Source organism: Stegodyphus dumicola, chromosome X2, assembly GCF_044657685.1.
Source record: "Stegodyphus dumicola isolate Sdum_Otavi_A_Nest chromosome X2, ASM4465768v1".
Classification (NCBI taxonomy): domain Eukaryota; kingdom Metazoa; phylum Arthropoda; class Arachnida; order Araneae; family Eresidae; genus Stegodyphus; species Stegodyphus dumicola.
Window position 1 is genome coordinate 153588177 of NC_140781.1, and position 19939 is coordinate 153608115.

At 32.5% G+C, this 19939-nt stretch overlaps 1 protein-coding gene and 1 non-coding gene across 2 annotated transcripts in view; one reads left to right on the forward strand and one right to left on the reverse strand.

Annotated features, from left to right (window-relative positions):
• Positions 1-19939, reverse strand: part of LOC118187019 (bcl-2-related ovarian killer protein-like) — a 69101-nt gene that overhangs the window by 46975 nt on the left and 2187 nt on the right. Inside the window, exon 2 of the mRNA XM_035357207.2 lies at positions 13048-13474. Coding sequence (XP_035213098.1) covers positions 13048-13474 — 427 coding nt within the window. The remainder of the gene's footprint in view (positions 1-13047; positions 13475-19939) is intronic.
• On the forward strand, positions 11158-11230 carry TRNAS-CGA (transfer RNA serine (anticodon CGA)). The gene has a single exon. It is a non-coding gene; the product is annotated as a tRNA-Ser (tRNA).

Genomic DNA, 19939 nt, shown 5'->3' on the forward strand with positions numbered 1-19939 from the left:
ATTAAAATTTAAGCAAGGAAAACAGTTGTAAAATCAAATGAAAATTGGAGTTCGTTAAGTTGCACTGCACTCTGATTTCATTCATGTGAGGCTTTTATTCGCATCTAATTGAATGCTTTAATCAATGGACAAAGCTCTTGAAGACGGGCTTTAGTTTCATGAGCAACGGATTATAATGAGTTCAGTTAAACTTCAAACTCATTAGCCGTGCTTCGTTCGCGTTAAATAATGTATGAATGATAAATGAATCTCACTGAAAAAGAAAAAATCTTCTACAAGTCATTCCCTAGATGGAATTACAGAATTAAACATTGATTCGCAGTTTTGCTAGCATTGTTAATTTTGAAGCACAATGAAGCTTTAAAGCCATTTCAGCACCAACATCCATTTATTTTGAATTAATCGTTAAATTACGGCAGCTACGCAAATTAGTTCCTAAATTAAGTCAAAACTAATAATACAAAAGCTAATAATACAGAATTAGTTCTGAAGCTAAATTAAACTCCATGTAATCGAAATTATATCATTTTTTAAAATAAATTCAGATATAGGTAATCATGTAATTACGGTCTGTCTCTTTCAGTTACATAGTTATTTCTTAGATGGTTCAAATAAAATGCAGTTTTTTAATGCCAATAGGAGAGAAAATGGCAAAAGAAATGATTAAAACAAAAACCAATTTTAATGCCGCCATCTAAAATACAAATAACTAACTAAAAGCGGTAAATCTCATACGATATGGCTACCATATATATTATATGCACAGCAAAATAAATATGCAACGATAAATACAGAATATTTGAAGGAAAAAAAATCTTTTAACTAAACTTCTGTTTTATTACATTAAGGAAGGAAATTTAAAAGCGATATCTTTTTTTAATATCTTTGGTATCTCTCTTTATGATTACGTAATATTGGTCAATTTCTAATAATCAGATGTCTATATATTGTGTCAGCAGGGGCATCGTTTTCGAGGGTTCCAGGTTTCAATGCTTATTCTTCTTGCTTCTTTTTTCAATTTAATCATAATTATTGTATTTATTATAACCCACTTTAGATTCATTTCTACATATGGTGAGCTTTACAAAACAGAGTGCGAGGAATTCTGACTTTGTGAAGAAGAATTTTACTAGGAACATTTTGTAAACTGATTTCTATTTCATTATAAATTTGAAATACTGCAAAAAAAAAAAAAAAATGGTTTGTCATAAATTACTTTTAGCCGTATTTAGTGAAAACCAGTAAACTATATGAAGATCTTTGGATCTGTCTATTACTGCAGTTTTTTACAAGCCTGATCGACAACTTTTCCAAGGATATATTAACATCAGAAAAGCAGACCTTGCATTTGATGCCCAATAATGAATTTATTGAAAATACTCTAGAATTCCCCAGAAACTGTTTAAATTTTATGTTATCTACACCGCGTTTTACAGAAATCGTTAAACGAAATCAGATGAGATGCCCAATAATGAATTTATTGAAAATACTCTAGAATTCCCCAGAAACTGTTTAAATTTTATGTTATCTACACCGCGTTTTACAGAAATCATTAAACGAAATCAGATGAGACCCTAAGGCTCAAGAAGAGCAAGATTAACATAATCTAAATTATGGTTATATCACACAATACATACGTTTTTCTTAGAATAAATAAACAAAAAATAAATAAATGAAAAAAATTAACGAAAGCATATAAGGTAGTTCTCCCGCCTTTCTAGCGTGTCTTCGTGTAGAACGCTGGACCGGTATTCCAGAGGTCCCTGGTTCGATTCCCAGCGAAGGCGTTTGCTCTTTTTTCATCTTGCCTGCTCCAAAAATACCTAATGTCTCTAAAGGGACGCCCGAACTAAAAGGGTGTTGGATGATGATTCTCCTCACCCAGGATTTGGCGATTGGGTCCCCTTAAAACCCCAGTCGCCCTTTAAAGGGGGGTATGTAAGGTATTTCTCCTGCCTTCCTAGCGTGCCTTCGTGGTGTAGTGATTCTGCACGCTGGGCCGGTGTTGCAGAGGTCCGTGGTTCGATTTCCGGCGAAGGCGTTTGCTCATTTTTCATCTTGCCTGCTTCCAAAAGTACCTAATTTCTCTACAAACAAATCACACGAAAAACGAGATTTAACAAAGGCCGGAAAACTCATGTCTAGTCAGAAGTAACATCCCTTCTTTAAAAAATTCAAAAGAATGAAAACTGATACCATCTTACTGTTAACACTGCGCTAAAACGTTTTCAAATTTTATCCTGTATAATATTTAATATTAAAATCAGGAACTGAAATTTGCATAAAACTGAGAAAGGTTTTTTTTTTAGCCTGCAAGCTCAGTTAAAATTTTAGTTTAATAGTTAGTTGAATAAATTTATGCTATCATTTTCAGCAGCAATATAATTCTATAAACGTTCTTTCTCCCATGATAATATCCATTTCTTTACAGACATTTATTTCTTGTCCCTTATTTAATAAAATTATTATTTTTTAAATAATGCACTCGCATTATAAAACATCTGCATTTAGAAATTGTATTTAGCTCTTTTACATCGCATGATCTAAATCATTTTACACAAAACATCTTTATTAATTGATCATTTGCATTGACACTGGTATCAATATTTCATTACAACTGACTCCAATGTGGCAGAAAAGTTTATTCAAAGTGGACTAAACTTACGTTGTTCCGTACATATTAATAAAAACTTCTTCATTCACAAATTTTAATTTCTAGAATACTTTATAAAATATTTTGAATATTTACGTATTATGCGTATAAATAAGAATAGTATATGTTTACGGCTACAGCATAGCAACTCGAGACAACTGCTTTGCCCTTCGAGAGCGAATTGTGCCAATGTTCCGTGTCAGTGAGTATAACTTTATCAAACTTCTATCATCAAATCAAATCATAAGCCGAAAAAAAACCTTTTGCCGAAACGTTGTATGTTTGTATACTGTCTAATGAATTTATGAACTTAAATTAAAAGACATAAAAAACACTCTTATAATTACATGGTTTAACTGATTACAGAAGAGACGCTTTTACGTATAAGGCGTATATCATTATTAGCTTTTATTAATCTACCTCGGTAAAACAAATAACTGTAGGCTAATCTCGAAGACCAATACAGATAGTTAGATCACTTTTGTTATTTTCATCTCAGTCGTCGACCTGGCTATTCATAATATTACGCCGTGAACCTAGAATAATATGAGGCATTTTATATAATTTTGTAGTTACATGTTTACTAGAATTTCAGTCTTTTTCACCTTTTCAGAAACTGAACAAGAGCCAGAACTATCAAAATGCACCAAACGATTAAGTAATATTTACATTTAATAAAAAAAGGTATAAAAATTCTATCGCATTAGTTAATATATCGTTATCAAAATTAGCTTATTGAAACGAGTTCAAAAAGTGTCGCTAAAAAGTAATATTATGTACTTTAAGAAAAACTGTTTTCCCTGTGATAAAAATACACAAAGCCGTATTATACGTTCGATGTTAAACACACGAGAGAATCAATTTTTAAAAGCAACATGAAGAGAAAAGTTCTTGCTTATATGGTTATACTAAATGGTTGTACCAATGCTTCAGCAGAATGGTTATGTTCCCAGATTTTATTTGCGAGTGACACAATAGAATGTATGTCAGCACAGGAAGCAAAAGCGCTTACGACTAAGAAAATATTTCCATTTTTGCAGTAAAAGACATTTTGTATCAGTACCTTGTTAGCAAACTGAAAAACTGATCACCAAATTTATCCCCATTTCGCACTGGGTCTCACAAAACAGTTTTTTAAAGCTTCAGTAAGAAATGATAGTTGATTTCTATATCTCCGGAAATTTAAGTCTTTAAAATTTTAACAAATTTTTATAATTAATGTTTTTCTACTTTACAGACTTGATTTATTTCATAGTAAATATACCATTACCTACAAATTCGAAATTGGTTTCATAAAATAAATAGGGAGGCAAAACAAATTTTTAAAAGTTTCATCTGTTGTAAAATACAAATTGCAAAAACTAATCAAAACTCCAGAAGATAAACTTTAAAATAACTTAAAATATTAAGTTGGATATAAAATTTATAAGAGAACAAAATCACTTTTAAATATATATAAAACAACATTCGTGGTCAAAATTAAGAATTTGCCAATTATTTAGGTTAAAATAACACGCCATATTCAGCGTGTTATTTTAACCTAAATTATAGGAGCTCCTAACAGGCTTATTTTTTGCAAACTGTGTCTATGTTTACGATAAGTATTGAACAAAGATACTAATTATGGCGCCTATTCAGAGTCTAATATGTACTATGACCTTTACTGATGAAGATTTTTGAATGGTACATTGCTTTGTAGAGACATTAGGTTATTTCGAAGCAGGAGATATGAAAAATGAGCAATGCCCTTGCCGAGACTCGAACCACGGACCTTCCGAATTCACGTCGAGCGTGCTGACCACTACACCACGAAGGCATGCTAAGAAGGCGGGAGAAATAACTTATATCTTTCTCTGTTATAAATGCTTATTCATACCAAATTTAATTAAAATCTGTCCTTTAGTCTTCCAGAAATTTAATATAATGTGCAAATTCTTTTAATTTTATACACGGGTGTATCTTTTCTGTGAAGATGTTCTCATCCTTGACTACTTTGACTGGCATATAGAAACCGGTACGACTGTGGAAGATATGAGCTCTGAGATTATTCAGACATAGAGATTATTAAAACAGAGATTATTCAAACACAGAGCATTTTCACAACTGTGCAACCTTATATGCAAATTTAAACTTTTCCATAGTGGTGCTGGAGCTTTAATGATATTACACGTTTTGTTCAACGGTGTTGGCAAATTTATGCAAGTGATGCTATTTTGTGTATATATGCCGTAGATTTATTTCATCCCCTGATTAAATGAATCAGTAAAACACATAAAAGCCCTGTTTGCATAACGGTGCTAGCTTCATTTGGAAAAATGCTGGCTTTAAATTGAAAAATCTTAAGAATGTTTGGTGCTGGCAGCTTTATCTCGGGGTCCCACTATGAAAATTGTTGCTTTGGTGAACACTATTAAAGCTTCGTAAAAGTAATTACAATGTTTAACAGAGAGACGTCCTTCAATGTTTTCAACATGGAGATGAAAATTATGATGACAAAGGATGATGAATATGATGACATATTATATGAGGACAGCAATCAGTTTAATGCATTACAATCAGGTCATAAATCAATTTGGCACTGTAATGAAGTCAGCAATCAATTTAATCCGATCAGGTCTTTTGTAGTACGCAAAAATTTAACTTGATAAAATTGATAAATGACTTTGCTATGATTTTAAACCAGATTTTTCATGAACAAACGTAAAACTCCTTATTTCTCTTAAGAGTTGTTCTGTATATTTACTTCTTTAATCATGCGGTAAATACATAGAAAAATGAAACAATGTGAATTGAATCTACAGTTAATAGTGTGAACTCCAAATTTATAGCTACCCATTTAACTTAGCTATTTATGTAGAAAATTTAATTTCAAGTACAATTTCGCACTTGTTGTCATCTAGCTCCATTTATTTCAAACATTAGCTTGTAAAGATCGTTAATTTTCTCGCAAAATGAAGCCAAATTATTTTTTTTTAAATACGTAACTAAGTTTATTTATTACGGCTTCTATAAAAATAGAATTATTAAGTATTGAAGTATTATTAAGTAAGAAGCTTTTCAAGTACAGTATTATTACGTAACAAGCTTATTAAGTATAGTGTAATTAAATAAGGAGCTTAATAAGTTTTTTTTTAATCGAACGGCGGGCACTTGCCTCTTTTTTTTTTTTTTTTTTTTTTCAGCATTGGCCACTCCTAAGGCCGGAAGCGGTAGCCATTTTATTGTGGAGGCACTTAGTAGGAAGCCACCGTTACCTCCTATGATAGGGCAAACAATTTACATCCATGCCTTCTCCGGGATTCGAACCCGGGCCCTTCGGTATCACAATCAGCTTCTCTAACTATTATACCGTCTGGGCGGCAGCTTGATAAGTACAGTAATTTATAAAAGGCCGCCCAACCGTAATAGTGGTTAGCAATGCTGACTGCTGTACCTAAGAACCGGGTTTGAATCCCGGAAAAGGTATGGATGTTCGTAAATGTATAGTGTCTGTGCAGTATGGGGGAACTCTAAATATGCGGCCCGCCTAAAGTCCTGTAAAGAGGTTATTAGTAGGGGTGGAGGGATGGAAAACCTTTGGAGCCGTCACCCCAGGGTGCTCTCCATCACAATTAGGGGCGGAACTGAGCAAAGTCGTACTGTCATCTGTATGGTGCTCAAGGCTCTTGCTAACGATATGCGCAGTCTTGCACTCCTTGCCACGTGGAATTTCGTGGGATTGGTCTGATGTTATTGTCAAACAAGTGAGATAAGTCACAAAAACATTTGTAAAAGAGGCCCACTAGCGGCCGAGCGGTAAAGTCGCTGAACACTGGTAGTTCGGTCCGAGGTTCGAATCCCGCGAACGGGCTGGCTGCATGGGTGTTTTCGTGGTTTTCCCCATGTGTAACGTGTATACGAGCCAGTTTCCCTTAGAAAGTCCTCCACGAAGGCATCCCTCCCCTTAGGCAGATAGCCCTAGTGTGCTTTGCCATAATTAAATACACACACATTTGTAAAAGAGATACAATAATAAAAAAATTAAGTTCGAAGCAGCTTAGCAAATGAAATATTAAACTCACTTACTAAACAGTTTTTCAAGTTCACAGGCAGTTAAAAGTTAATTGCTGTTGTAAGATATTTTTTTCCAATGTACCATGTACGTTCGTGATGTAATTGAGAACGCGTCCAGCTAGAAATTGGAAGGTCCGGAGTTTGAGTTTCGGGGAGGCATTGCTCATTTTTCCTATTTCCTGCTTCGACAAACCTAAGGATCTACACAATGGGGCAAAAGACGTTAAAAAATAATTCTTATTTTTTTGTTAAAACTTTAAGATATTTTACAATTATGTTGTATTATGCATATTTGATTATAATTATAATATTTCATAGCTACTACTTAAAAAAAATGAAAATAATGATATATATTTTTACGTTTTTATGCGTATATTTATAAAGTCCCTTGAGCGTCAAATTTAATTAGAAATCTAGAATATTTAGCATAATCAGTCTACATAAAATGATAAACAAAACTGTGAATGAATTTTAAAATAGGATGAAATATCTTTGAGAAATAAATTTTCCATTAAATTTTAAAGCATTGTATTAGTTTATTAGTAATTTGTTTTTATGAAAATCCTAACAAGTTCTGCCAAAGTTTATGAGTACTAATATACATGCATAATTCTCTTATATTATCAGGATAATATAAATTTAGTATGAAAACAACAAAAAAAAATTTAAATGATAAGAACATTTTAAATACCCAGCTAAAATTCAGTGAATTTCCAGAAAATGTTGAGGGCTGTATGCCGAAAATGCATCGATTTCTTTCATTACTAGTCACAAACATATAAATAACGTAGTTACTATCAAAATAATAAAACATAATTAAAAACTGTCAATTAACTTGAAAAAAAAAGTTCTAAAATAATGCATTTTTTAATTCAAGTAATATACTCAAAAGTTTCTACAGTTATAAAGCTTTCTAGTTATTTATGTTTTTGAAACTAGCCGAAAGCAGCTACATTTCTTAGAATGAAGAAATTGATGTGGAAAGATCTTATTTCTATGTAAACGGTTTTCTTTAGCCAAAATAATAGCGATAGTTAAACGTGAAATCCAAAGAGCGAGAGAGAGGGAGGTTTAGCAGCCTTTGCTGATCTTTACTTTGTTTCAATTCCCTGATGATCTAATTTAAAATTTATCACTTTAGCTTCGGAAAACGGCATTTGCTTCACGAATATTTAGATCCAATGCTTATCTCAACTACCCGTAAGCAAGGAAAATGATTTCTGTTATATATATTTTTTTATGATTAAATGCAGTTAGAATATAGACAGGACGATAAGCCGTCTGTTGTGTTTATGGTTCTGGCACGGTTTCATTAGTTTACAGCCGTATATATTTTTAACAAGTAAAACTTAACGTTAGATGATAATACTACAGCTGTGCATTTTAAGCAACGTGAAATAATTGCCATCTTACAAGTATTCCCAAATCTTTAAATTTATATCTAATATAAACTAATCTCTCTGCTTTATCTAAAAATAGTCTTTAAGTGAAAAACATAAGAGGATTTAAGCTCAAAGCTTCAGATTAACACATGAAAACATACTAGTAGTCTTTAAACATTTTTCCACGCATAAAACTTTATTTTGGTTTGTAAAACGTTGCATAAGCTCTTTGCTTTGCTTCTATAATAATAAAGAGTGCAGCGTAGAAAAGGAAAAAAAACTTTAAAGTAGAATATTAACAGAATTTAATAAATATTTTAAAATAACAACTATTGGTTAAAAAAAGTACTTCCTGATAAATTCAGTGGTACATAAAAAGAGATATTCCGTTCTGAAAACATTTCTTGTGTAATAAAGCATCAACATCGTAATAAAGGTTTAATTCGTATAATGTACATTTTGTGAAATGATAGTGAGATACGCACACATTTCTTTCATTTAGTGCCTCTAGACTTTTATGACTTTTATAGCTATAATAAAATCCAAGCGAATGTAAGCATTTCCATTTCAGATTAGTAATATATTTCTTTTTTGATATGGATATGCTATTCTTATATTTATATTCTTAACTGTTTCCAGCTAAATGGTACAAGGCGCAGTTTTTAATATAGTTATCTCAAAAAGATACAAATGAACAGAAAAAGCTGAACATTACGTTTTTGATAAACACTTTATTTAAGGTTTAAACTAAGAAGCAGTTTTCTTGGATCATATTTCGGGCACATAAAGCGACAGAACACAGAAAGTAATAATCAAATTCTGTTTAAAACAACAAACTGAATACTGTGAAAGCGTATAGCTAAGCATTTCTAAATTGTACTGCAGATATTAAATATTCACAACTATTCAGTTAATTTTCTAATTTATTTTGAAATTTTTAGGAAAGTTTGTTGGCAATATAAAAACAATTTTGACTTTCTGTGATTAGTAACTATATATATTAGTATCATAAGTATACCAATACTTATTGCCAAAGATCTTTTTAGTATGGCAGAATTTCCCAAATCATTTAAAAGTTCCTGCGTTTTAATAAATTTTTTATGTATTTCAAGTATTCGCAAGAGGTTTTTGGTTCTATTTGCGACAGAAAATGTCATCAACTATGTTTCAAGAGAATATTTTGTACATCTTTTCTTTCCATCTTCAACAATAATGCTCTTAGGACGCTTAAGGGTCTTTTCCACAAACATTAAAGAATACAGCAAAATGCTCCCGATTCACAAGAAGGATAAGAAGATGAACAGGTATATAACCTAACCGGACCCTGTCTAAAAAAGTATAAATTTGTTTATTGGAAAATGACAGAAAAATTACTATCACGAACCATTAGGTGAAACAAGTAGAGAGAATTTGGGAAATACCTATACCTGTTGGTTTGAGTATCTCAGAGTAGCGGACGGTGCACTTGCCCATTTTGCTCTTTCAGATGCATGATTTTCTTAGTGAACAGTTTCTAGGCTGCTGGATTCTACGGAATTCTGCAACTCCTTCACCCCCATTGAAATGCTTAGAAACGTGAAGTGTTTTTCTAATTTACTTACTCGTGATGTTTACCTTGATGTTTAGTTAGATGATTATGGAAAAGCCTTCGCGTGCTCTGTCATATTCAAATAACTACGCAACTCCATTAAAAATGTCCCTCACGGAGACCGGTAACGCCAAACAGCTAACTTATTGTGGGGAAAAGCCAAGTTACATGTCTCTCATCGTCGATACAGCACAAATGAAGAGCTGCTCGGAAGTGTGGAGGAAGTCTTTCAAAAGATACCTTCCCACCCACTCAGATGCTCAACAACATGTTAGGAAGTCTTGGGGACGCATATATTTATGTTTATCGTATGATGCAGTGCATACAAATTCAGCGGATAAGAGTTCGTAAATGTAAGTACTCAACTAAAGTGTATAGTAAATACTGTATATAAACTAAAAATTACACTAACATTGTCCTTTGTGAAGCACAAACATATCAGTACGTAAACTTCCCGGATACTCTGTACAAAAAGGAAAAGAAAAATGCGAGTGTAACAGCAATGATAGCAGATGACGTGATAGTATTAGGAATTATTTTTATTCAAAACAGAGCATAATTTAACTGCGTAAAAGTTTACGCAATCCGTAAATATATATTTTAATAATAATTTAATTTACGTAACAAAATGAATTTATTTTCCAGATTAACGTGTCTGAAAATGCAGGTGAAATTGTTAACAATACTTTTCTGTTTATTACAGTATGGTTTATTCCTCTTTCCTTTACGATAACACCCCGGTAGGTTTGAAATTGAATGTATAATAAAAGAGTCTCTTCGTTCAAGTAACAAGAACTACAGTAAAAGGGCGCAGGTGTGTAAGTTAAATTGATTCTTGGGATAAGATTAAAAAGAGCGCGCAGAGATTTGGAATCATTTTTCCATGAAAGAGAACCAAATACAACAACCGATTACAAATTGAAAAACATGGAGGTACGTGAATATTCAAACGAAGTCGTCATATGTGAGATTTTATGAGTTGATTAAAAAGTATTGTCACTTTTCAAAAATGTTCTCAATAACGAAAATCAATATTTTATTAAATCGGTAAATTTCAATTTTGTTCAGCTACGAGGTGTTATAAAGGATTGGTCTTTATTCTGCAATCAATGCGTGTGTTATGCTAATTTCTATATAAACGCTGACTGCCAGTAAAATTACAATATGATTTGACATTCAGGCTTACAAGCCAGAGACTTGATGCTGGTACTATCAACTGAATAAGTAGGAAAAGAACCTTGAAATTTTATATTAATCAAGATTGAAATAGAAATTTCCGATTATAGCTATCAGGAGACATTAAAAATGATCAACATGTGAACACTCAGGATGTTTGTTTCCCTTCAGTATAAAAGAAAATACGGAAAGAGATTGAAACATTCCCTTTAGATTCATTCTAAGGGATGATTCATTTTCAAATATAAAATGAATGAAACTCCTTTTCATTTTCTTATAAGATATTTCTCCCTCCTTCTTAGCATGTCTTCGTGGTGTAGCGGTCAGCACGCTCGACGCGAATTCGAGAGGTCCGTGGTTCGAGTCCCGGCGAGGGCATTGCTCATTTTTCATCACTCCTGCTTCGAAGTAACCTAATGTCTCTACAGTGGCGCCCGAACTAAAATGGTGGTGGATGATGATTCTCCGCCACCAGGATTTGACGATTTGGTTCCCTAAACTCCAGTCGCCCAGTCATTTAAAAGGGGGAATATATAAGGTATTTCTCCCGCCTTCTCAGCATGCCATCGTGGTGTAACTGGAAGCATACCCGATGCGTATTCGAGAGGTCCATGGTTCGAGCCCCGGTGAGAGCATTGCTCATTTTTTTATCACGCCTGCTTCGAAATAACCTAATGTCTCTACGTTATATTGAAATTCCCTTTAAATATTGTCCTTTTAAATATAAGAAGCCCACTCGGGGTAAAAGGAAGTACTTGAAGAAAGTTTTGTAGTTTATAAAGTTTAAATTCTTTTACTACTGAAAGCTATACTAAACTTTAGATAGAAGTAAAGCGAATTATCGTTTAGTCTAAGAGAATAAGTACAGAAATTTCCGAAGGGGGTTAAAAAACCCTTTTATTTTTAAATCAATAAGATGAACAGAAGGCACTTCTGAGAGTTACAAATTCTAATACCGAAGCGAATATAATTTATAAATACCGAAGCGGATATAATTTATAAATACCGAAGCGGATATAATTTACGTAAAGAAACTCAAGGGAAATTTTTTCAAAACGAACTTAACGATACTTACCTTACAGCATAGTTTACCAATTCTGAAATGCGAAAAATACATATATTTGAGAAAAAAAGGAATTTTTATTTTCCTGTTTTAAATAAAAATTATTTTGTCTACTTTAGAAATTAAAAAAAAATCAACAAAGGTCTTGAAATAAAAAACGAAATGCTAGAATTTTTCTTTTTTACAGGTTCATAATTTGCCAGGTATTAAGCCACATGATCATAATATCCAGCGCCGTTGCCAAATATTCGATATATAATCCAGATATGCCACAATACGGATGTTTGCTACATTTCTGTTGCATCCCTAATAAATACTATCAAAAAATTAAAATTTAAAAATTCAAACTTCAAAATACCTGTTACCTCGTATCTACGCTTCTTGCAATGCTCTGAAGGAATAGGCATACGGATCGATTATTCAAGGTAAGCATTGTATTTTGCCGAGTTTATGTTCTTACGTATACAGTATTCGAAATGCTAAGCGTTTTGCAATTATCCCAAAGGGCGTTAGCCCAGAAGGGATATTAATTTCGTTTTGGAATTTTGCGTTTGATCACTATAAACAGCGTATGAATTTTCAAATTGTAACCGCCAAATGTTAGAGCCTTGCATTATATTTAAAGAAATTAAATAATAAAAACCCTGCATAAATGTATATATGTTTCTCGCATTGTAATAAAACAACGGTACGTAGAGCGATCAAATTTTGAATAATGTCCTCTTCCACCGAATACGGGTATCTGGAAGCCCTAATTTGGAATTTGGGATTTGTTTTATTATCGATTTCATATTTTTAACACTTTTACGAATTTTTGATTAACAAACTTAAAGATTTAAAAGAAAGCAGTGGCAACACTGTACGGAAAAAAGATTCTTTTTTATTCTTTTTTTAAAACTATTAAATTGTTTAATTGTGTACATACGTTTTAAAATTTAGCTTGATAGCTATACTGATGCTAAAAACTAGTCCATTATATTTGATGAATATTGAATATCTCAAGTAATACTTAGATTCTTACTACTCACTTGAAAATTTTACTCCATAGAATAGAATTCGATGGATTTAAGACTAAAGTTTTCTGAAACAAAAATTTCTCCATGTGATATAAAAGTATACAAACACATCTTACCCATCCACCTTGCTGAATGATCCAAGAACCAAGATCTCTTTCAACGCAATTGCCCACTACTTGCACCAGACCTAGAACAAACTCTGGATGACCAAGCTTAACACAGTCGACTGCCAAAGCTCCAGCCATAGCATACAGTGCTACAATTCGTCCCCATGTTACACGGCCTTCTCTGAAAAGCTCTGCAGCAAGAGCATGTAATAAATTCTGCACCCCACATTCTGATGGAAGAGAATAAAGGCCAACGTTTTCAAGTACACTTTGGAAAAGCTCAGGATGAGATCTCTCCATTTCCAAGCCTAGTTCTCTTAATTCAAGGGCTACTTCTGCGGATGACCATAGTGCAGATGAAGGTAGATGGCTTACGCTTTTCAAGCGCTGGAGTCCAAGTTTTTTATGAAGTAGCGCACAGCTTCTAAGTTTCGACCTAGAAATGTAAAAACTCAGTATCATAAATAGATAACATGTTATATTATTTTTGCAAACAAAAGCATTTAGTAAAATTCTTTTCTCCTTAAGGTCTATGAAAGGGCAGTAAAGATTTCTGACATAATTTCTTGTTTGTGAAGAATTTCAAATATATTGTTTGACATTGGGGGGACTTTCTAAGACAGAATTACTTTGCGAAAAGTTTGGATACTTTAAAGATATTATTCCTTCCCGTATTAAATTCATTTGTCACATACTGAAATAATGCAATATAAGTTGACTCCTGTTCGGACTTTAAGTATTGAACTGGTGAGAAGTTATATAGCCTAAAAGCGTAGCAAAAACGTGGAAATTTTCTCTATTACTCAGCACCTTTAATGTTGCAAGCGGTCATGTCCTACAAGTAATACAGATTCCATGCTGTTTACGAGGGTTTCAGTCAGCTTAGCAAAGAGCAGAAATCAAAGCTTTATTTTAAAACAATTACACAGTCTCCTTGTACGTAATATATACGTAAATATCCATACGTAATAACTCAGATTTAGCGTGGTAAATCGAACACGCCAGTTCATTTGCAGAGAGCTTTTCTCTCAGAGATATTATTACACTGTGCTGGTTTTGTATATTGGACTAGAGTATCATCTTCTAAATTTAATGTTTTGTCTACTTGCCATGCATAAGAGTCCTGAACTTAATCTCTGCAATTTTAAGCATTCTTGCCATCACTTGTCGGCATACAGAAGTATTTGAGTTCACTTGAAAGCGATGCGACAACAAGCATGCGCAGAACCCCCGTTGCAATGTTTCCCTTCGCAAATGTTACGATATGAAAGCAGTTAGCTAACAGGAACAAACGCCTGAAATTGTTCTGTAAGAGAACAACTATTTGTACTGTGTAAAGTAAGGACCTCCGTTTTCTTCACTCCAGTTGGCATGCTATAGAGTTCGATTAATTCAACGGTTCTCTACTGGAAATATCAAGTATCTGGAGTAGACATTCTGCCATGAATCTTTATAAGCATATCAGAAGCTGAAGCAGTGAACCCTGCAACTGCAGTCAGTTTACTCGGAGTAAATGTGCTGCTCATTTGTAAAATTAATGGCAGACATCAGTCTTTTACAGCTGTCATGAATCTAAATCTGCCTTTTCTGAATCAAAAGAATGAAGAATCCATGCTTAAAATGGAGTCCACAGATTATGGAGTACAGGATATCTGATATGCAGCTATTGCGCCACATTTGATTCATTGTCATATGCCTTGATCTGACAAAACACGTATGGTAAATAACATTTGGAAATCATTTCAGAAAAATTATTTATTTCTTCCCTTAAATTTAGCAGAATTTCTTCACTTAGAAATTCTAATCACATTAGAATTTCTTCACTTAAATTTAGCATGAAATAATTATCATTTCAAAAAAAATGTATGCATTTGGCTAACTGAATTCAACGAAAATGACATTAAAGTAATATAAAATATCTAGATTTTCTGTGTTTTCCCATGGCAGCCAGTGTCCCCAGAACATTTTTAATAAGCGCTGAATTATTTTTTTAATCTCAATATGTGATAATGTATTAGAAAATTGTACATGTGGACATATAAATCTTTCTTCGCAAGTACAGAGAGGAATTTCATTATAATTACATATCATATAGTAGATTATGGAAGAAGGGAGCGGAAAAAACGTTAGACATTTAGACATTGTGAAAGTTTCTTATGCACTTCACTCAGAAAAAGCAGTTACCAGAATGCAAGCTAATTAGCCTTTTAAATTTAATTTAAAATATTTATTTATATAATACTAGTTTTATTACCATTGCAATGACCATTTCGTATTGCTGAAGTCTTTTATAAAGATTTTCAGAGAAAAAATGCAAAACCTGTAAGGTATTTTCTACCTCCTCATAGCGTGCGTTAGTGGTATAACTAAAACGCACGTTAGGCTAGTATCAGAAAAGTCCGCAGTTCGCGAATCCCGGCGAGGGAGTTACGCATTTTCATAGTTTCTTACACCGATGAAACACCTAATGACTCTACAACCCGCCTAAACTAAATTCTCTACATGGAAATTAACATAGGACTGAGCATCTAATTTTCTGCTTAATTTTTAATGACAGCTTGATTCATGCTGTAAAGAGATTTTTAGCTGAATAATCATATGATCTTTTATCTTAATCTTTCTGAAATTTTCCTCACACATTTTAAGACTCATCATCTTGTAAAATTAAAAACTCAGTGATATTCTGCGTCTTCATTTCATCACTAAATCTATGTAAACTACAGTTGCAAAACTTTAAATCGCTCCCTTCAAGAAATAAATCCCTGAAATTTTGCAAAGATGTATGTTACCGAAAATGAGCTTATAAAAGATATGTATATACAAATAAATGGACACTGAAAAAAATATTTTAAAATAATATTTTATTTTATTTTTTGTGACTGATATTCATGTTAATTAAATGGAAGATATAAAGTCGAAATAAAATTACTATAGAATAACAAAGGCTAGAATTAATATTACAAATATACAAATGAGAAAAATGGGAAAAAATGTTTAAATTCTTAACAAAATGCCTTCGAAAAATATTGTAACGTGCCCCTAGTAAACACTGACTGGCACTTAAAGCGTCTTTAAAAATGATAAACATTTTTTTTTCAATTGTTTATTGTTTCTGTACACGCCCCAAAGATAAAGATTTGTAAAGTGCATTTATATCGACGCTGCTTTTATCTGACATATTATTTGCATCATTTTGTAAGAGATACACTTTAAAAATAATACCAACAGCTAAAACTGTATAAGTCAGCGACTAAACTAGTCTAGACAGAAACAAGGCATAAATACAAATAAGCCCTTAATTTAATTGATTACTTGTAGCGATTCTGCGGACTGGATTTGTATCATTTTGTAACAGATACGCTTTAAAAATACTACCAATAGTTAAAACTGTAAAAATCAATTACTAAAACATTCTAGATAGAAACAGCATACGCAAATACAAATAAGCCCTTAATTTAATTGATTATTTGTAGCGAAAATGCTGAATGGATTTGTGTCATTTTGTAACAGATACGCTTTAAAAATAATGCCAGTAGCTAAAACTGTAAAAATCAATTACTAAAACATTCTAGATAGAAACAGCATACGCAAAATTTAGTAGACTATATGTAGCGATACTGATGAATGGTTACTAAAGGAAATATTTTTTGATGTGTGTATATAATAGTCAAAAGCCCGAAACTGGCCGTTTCTCGAACTGGATAAATTATCTGGCCAAAGCTCCGAAGAACAGTTTTACGATTAACTCGGACTACGATCGTTCAATTCTAGGATTGGCAAGAAATAGCAAGCAAAAGCCAGAAATTATCTTTTAGTGCATGAATTAATTGCCAAAAATTTACTTTTAATGCATTGTCGTCTTTAATGCTTTTTCACAAAACTGACCTTTTGTTTGCTTGTGACGGATGAACAATGCATTTACTCTTAAATGATGAAATGTTAAAAAGTACATTTTATTATTAACATTATCATTAACTGTCGTTAATATATAATCAGGAGTATTTATACAGATTTTCTTGAGCCTTTAAAACAAGTAAACAAATATGTGAAATTCATTATTATAATTAATTTATCAAAGCTACAAAAATGAAATAAAAGAGATGTACTACTTATGATTTTAATATTATGGTCTGTACTTTAAATTTCATTGCCTTGTGAAATTAGACAATATAAAGATATATATTTTACGATGTGTAGTTAAAGATAGTTGAATAAACCATTTCAGAAGAGATATTCTTACCGGCCAGAAAGTTTGTTCAGTTTTACACACGTTTGTCCAATCTAAGTTGAAGTGAGGGTTTGGAGCCTACATGTCGTATTTCCTCGCTAGAGTTACATGTATTAAGCGTCTCAATTAGCTTTACATTTTGTTAAGCACTTACGTTAGATATGCTCATATTTAACTCATTCATCCCTAGGAGCCATAATAATAGCAAATACAGTGTGTTAAACAAAAGTTACAATTTCAAAGATATAAGCGATAAAAGCATAATTAAGCGAATAGAAGGGATTGCTTTCCAAATTAAATTTGCTGAGTCTAACAGTTTCGATTCGACTAAACTTTTACGTCTGTTAAATCCAAAATTCAGTTAATTGGGTACTTTCTCCATTCTACTAGATTTCATTAATGGGGTTTGCCAAGAAAATGAGGGAAACGTTGCATGTTTCAAATTGTACCCCGCTTTTCAAATTGTACCCCGCCTAAATCTGTAATAAGACAGATTTAGGCCAGTCATGTAGTTCTTATACTAGAGTTTTATATGACTTCCTTAACTTAAAGTAAATTTTATAAGTATATATAATAGAAAAAAATTAGATATTCTCTCTAACTGGGAACACATTTATGAGAATTTCGAAGCTTGTGGAGTCATTAGGTTATTTTGAAGTAGAAGATGTGAAAATGTGCAATGCCCTCATCATTAGGTTATTTTGAAGCAGAAGATGTGAAAATGTGCAGTGCTCTCGTCAAGATTCGAACCTCTCGAAAACGCGCAGTCCTTACTTAATGTGTGTATGAGGTACTTGAGATGATTTAAATTTTTAGATGAACATCAGTAACCTATTTTTGTTGAAAAGCGTTAGATACTTCGCATAGCATATTTAAGTCCCAAATGTGTAAAATTAACATACTGTTTTCTCTCTGATAAAGAAATAATCGTCTAAATAGAAAGCAAATGTAACAAAGTTATAACAAATAAAGGGAAAATGTAACTAAAAGCCACATTCAAATTAGCAAGACAAATTTCAGTCACCTCAATCCCCAGATGACAATTCCAGTCAACAATTCCCAAATGAACATTTTTTACAGATCTATACTTGTAAGGAATTTTCTTCTTTTTCATTGCTTGCTTTCATAGTATATTTGCTAGTAGTTCCGGCAACAATCGGAAGATCTGGAATTCGAAACCTGGCTAGGGCATTGCTTGCTTTCTCAGTTTCTCACTCCAAAAATTCTATATAGGCTCTTTAGTGGAGCCAGACTAAATAATAATTCGTCATCACCTCGATCTGGCAACTGGATACCCTTCTTCCCCATCCGCCCTTTAAGTGAGAAAGAACATAAGGCCTTCTCTCCTTCCTCAGTGCGTGCCTTTGTGGTATAATTGGTAGCAATCGATATACCCGGAGCTTTAATTCAGACAAGGGCATAACTGAATTTCCCTTCTCACTTGTTCCGATAAATACCTAATCTCTCTACATACTTATTTTAAAATGAAAACAAGACTTTACGTACATTCTATTGAATTGCGAAATCTTTACATATTTTGATAATATGTTATACTGAAGGAATGACTTTCGAGTTCATTGATTGATGGATTGTCAATTAAAGTTTGCATTTTACTAGAATAGTTCCTTTAAAGTAGCTAACTAAAAAAAAAAAAAACAGAAAAATATTGAAACTTATTTGTCATAAATTCCAATAAAGGTTGAAAATGTGAATCAATTAATTTTGTAATAAATAATTATTAATTCTGTCGTAAGTTTGCTTATACTATACTTAGTAAGTACTTAGTAAAGTTCTAGCATTCTTTGAGGAAATTTGCCAGTAGTTTTCCACAGATATTGGCATTACTCCATCTTCAAACTCGAAATATGCAGTTAATTAATTACGAGATATTAAGAGTTTTTAAATTTTATGCTATTCAAGCAATTTTTCTTTTAAGTTTTCATGTGTTTACGGTATTCCAAAGTGCAAAACATTAGAACAAACTATCGAAATACTAAACCACGTTCGAAACGTTAACTTTTATTTCGCGTGTTGCAACTTTCATGCAACATTGATTCAATATTTAAAAAGTTATAATTGAAATTAAAAGTATTTTAAGTGATAACTGAAATTAAATACTTTATTTCCTCGAGTATTCTCCATTGGCTTTTTAGTCTCAGTTTCTGATTGTTTCCGTCTTACTAACGAAGACAAACATTCGCAAACTACCTCCGAAGATCATGCCGAACCTTTCCTTCGTAACTGTTGGATGTTATACCAAGATAATACAAGAACAGACCCACCATAGCGATAACAAATGCGAACTGACACTCAGTCTACGATTTCGCTGAGTCAGGTACCCATTCTTGTCCTCTAACTATTTTTGGATGATGAGGCTTAAGAAGCAGTAGAGAAAAGAATAAGAAAGGGCGAGATTCAAGTTACAGGAAAGTAGAAATAAAGATACATTTTTAGATAGTTTATAATGTTAATATTATTAAGTATTCTTATTGGATTGTAGGTTTCTTTTAAAGACATAATAAAATCAGTGCAGACAAATAAGTGCAAACAGTAGTTTATCCTTGACTACTTTACTTTTGTTATGTTCTTACTGAAATCGCGTCGTTCGGAAATGAAATTATTCGCCTAATTTCCGCTTTTCTATTTTCTAACGATAAAGGGGGAAGAAAGAGG